At 56.2% G+C, this 2,771-nt stretch overlaps 1 protein-coding gene across 1 annotated transcript; it reads left to right on the forward strand.

Annotated features, from left to right (window-relative positions):
• The first annotated feature begins 213 nt into the window (after window positions 1-213).
• LOC6600187 (clusterin-associated protein 1) lies at window positions 214-2,560 on the forward strand. The gene is made up of 3 exons (XM_002025282.2): window positions 214-678; window positions 758-2,188; window positions 2,247-2,560. The coding sequence occupies exons 1-3, from the start codon at window positions 657-659 to the stop codon at window positions 2,354-2,356; spliced, it is 1,563 nt and encodes a 520-aa protein (XP_002025318.2). The 5' UTR covers window positions 214-656; the 3' UTR covers window positions 2,357-2,560.
• Window positions 2,561-2,771: the final 211 nt, after the last annotated feature.

Genomic DNA, 2,771 nt, shown 5'->3' on the forward strand with positions numbered 1-2,771 from the left:
CATCGTGGCACTGTTTGCCACATATCGTTTGTTAGTCGCTTGTATTGCTAGCGACCAAAAGGATTATGAAAATCTTACCTCAATTAAAGCTCAGTTTTTCATGTTCTGCTCCCTCGCTCTGAATATCTTCGATGTAGAACTGTTGTGTTTGCTCCTTTATACATAGCAAGTAGCTTCACTAATCGACCTTGAACTTGGAAATTGGAACTTGGAAGCTCTGCCAAGATCAAGGCGCTGCCTCGGCGCCTGCTGCTTCCCCTCCAAGCAACCTCGCCCAACCGCCAACCAACCACCCTGTGGAAATGGAAGTGGAAATCCACCCCTTAGCCGTTGCCCTGGTGAAACCCCCTATCTTGCGTGTGCTGACCAGAGCAGCCGACAGGGAAACCAACCGAAGCGAACCGAAGCGAACCGAAGCGAGGCTAGGTTGGGTCAGAGTCAGAGGCAGAGTGAGAGCCAGGAGGTTGCCTGGCAACCTTGTTGCATTGGATGGATGGCCTGGCCCAAACAAAGGCGTCGTTGGCGGCAAGAAGAAGCAGCAGCCTAGGGAAAACCACAACAAATGACAGTGAGGAAAATGCAAATTGAATCGAAGGCAGCAGCACCGCGTACACAGGTCAAGTCGTGGTCAACCGTTGCCAGCATATAGCCCAGGAATGTCCTTCAAGGATGTGCGCGGTGAGTTCAAGAACGCCCTTTGCAGCCAATACCAATACCGTTACCGTACCAATTCCCCTTCGCTTTTGCAATTATGTAGATCTCGGAGAGCAGCTGAAGCTGCTGGGCTTTCCACGGGTCTTTCCGCTCCAGTCGCTGGCCAACCAGCACGGAAGCCTGGCCAGCTTCCACATCGTGTCCGAGCTGATCCAGTGGCTGGCGGGGCTTATGGAGCCCGGAACCGTGCTCTCCGGCGGGGTGGAAACGGAGGAGCAGCGCGTGCTGCTAGTTCGCTCGGCCACGGAGTTCTTTGTGACCAAGTCGGCCATCCGGCTGAATCCCCGCAAGCTGTACGCCGCAGCCGCAGTCACTGCCAGCGAGCTACAGAAGATCACGCGCCTTCTCATTGCGCCCAGCCAAACGGAGGCGGAGCGCGAGGAGGAGGAGCGCGACCAGTACCGCAGCCTCAACCAGGTGGACATCGGGGACAAGATGGAGGAGCTGCGCCGGGCTCGCGAGCTCTCCTCAGACCTCACCCAGCGGGGAGCCGCCCTCTACGACCTGCTGTCCAAGGAGCTGCAGCACAAGGAGTCGCGCCAGACCCAGGCCCAACGGCCCATGGAGCTGCTCAGTGTGGAGCGAACACTCAAGAACGCCACCCAGGCCAGCCAGCTCAAGTTGCAGTCGAGCCGGGCCCAGCTAGAGGCGGCCCGCGTCGAGCTGAACGCTCTAAACTCGAAGCTGCAGCGAAAGCGGGCCGAGCTAGAGCGGACCAAGCAGCGGCTGGAGGCGCTGCAGAAGATCCGACCTGCGCACATGGCCGAGTTCGAGGAGTGCGAGAAGGAGCTGCAGATGCTGTTCCAGCGCTATTTCCTCCGGTTGCACGTCCGCGACGCCCTGCGCTCCCAGCTCGAGGCGCGCACCAAGCGGACCACGCCCATCGCCTCGCCCATACTGCAGAAACCCGCTGAGAGCTCGATGCCCTTCATACCCGAGGGCCTCATCGAAGACGACGACGATGATGAGGACGACGATCTCGATGGAGATGACGACGAAGATATGGGCGGAGGTGTTGGAGGTGGAGTAGGAGGCGGAGTTGGTGTCGGCTCCGCTGTGGAGATGGTGGTGAATGGCAGAAGTTTGTTTGGCCTGGACGCCGAGATACCAGATATACGCGACGAGGACCAGCTGATGCGGCAGGACGTCTTGAACTCCGGCCAGGGAAAGCGTCCCGGAACGGCCACCTCCCGCCTGAGACCCACCACGGGACGCAGTCGCAAGGGCACAGGAGCTGGCGCCAGCGCCAGCGCAGGTGGAGGTCGCGGTGGAGGTGGAGGTGGACGAGCAGCCAGGGCCGCTCACAACGGACGCAATGTGCCGCCCGGGAGCAGCATGCTCAACTCGCGGGACGACGACAGTAGCTTCGGCAGTTCCGACAGCGAGTTGGACGTGGGCGAGATTATGGGCATGAGTGGCATTGGCGCCGGTGCGGGGGGCATCAGCATGGCCATGGGAACTGGCGACGATGACTGTAAGTGGCTGCAATCGCGGTGTGAACACCTCATTAATGGCTTCTCTCTCCTTCCCAGTTGATCTGAACTCGATTGATGACATCAGCATTTCGAAGCTGACGGGCGAACTGCCGCTGCGTCCGAAGACGGCCAACAAGGCGGAGCACCACAGCGACGAGGATTTTTAGATCCAGCTGTAGTCCGGGCTATTTTTCTAATAATTGTATGCCGGGGTATCTGTATACAGGCAAAACTAGTTGCAATCTATGCTCGAAATTGTATACCTATATGTATATGTATATCCTTGCACAGAAGCGGGTCATGTCCATCCGTCTGTCAGTCTGTATTATTCGGTAATATTGTGTGCTTAAGTGGGTCTGTCAGTCTGTATTGTTCGGTAATATTGTGTACTTAAGCATTGTCTATGGATCCACAAAATTCTGTAGATAGTATTAATAGCATTAATAGTATTACATTCCTCCCTCAGAATGATGTTTTCTGGATTCGTGGGGAGTGCAGAGTTAATAAATATGATTACCGAGCATCCTACATACATGTGTATATACGTAGTAGAATGTACCGTCTATAACGTTAGCGTTCTCA

The sequence above is a fragment of the Drosophila persimilis genome, unplaced genomic scaffold, assembly GCF_003286085.1.
Source record: "Drosophila persimilis strain 14011-0111.01,24,50 unplaced genomic scaffold, DperRS2 tig00000622-arrow-arrow-pilon, whole genome shotgun sequence".
Taxonomy (NCBI): domain Eukaryota; kingdom Metazoa; phylum Arthropoda; class Insecta; order Diptera; family Drosophilidae; genus Drosophila; species Drosophila persimilis.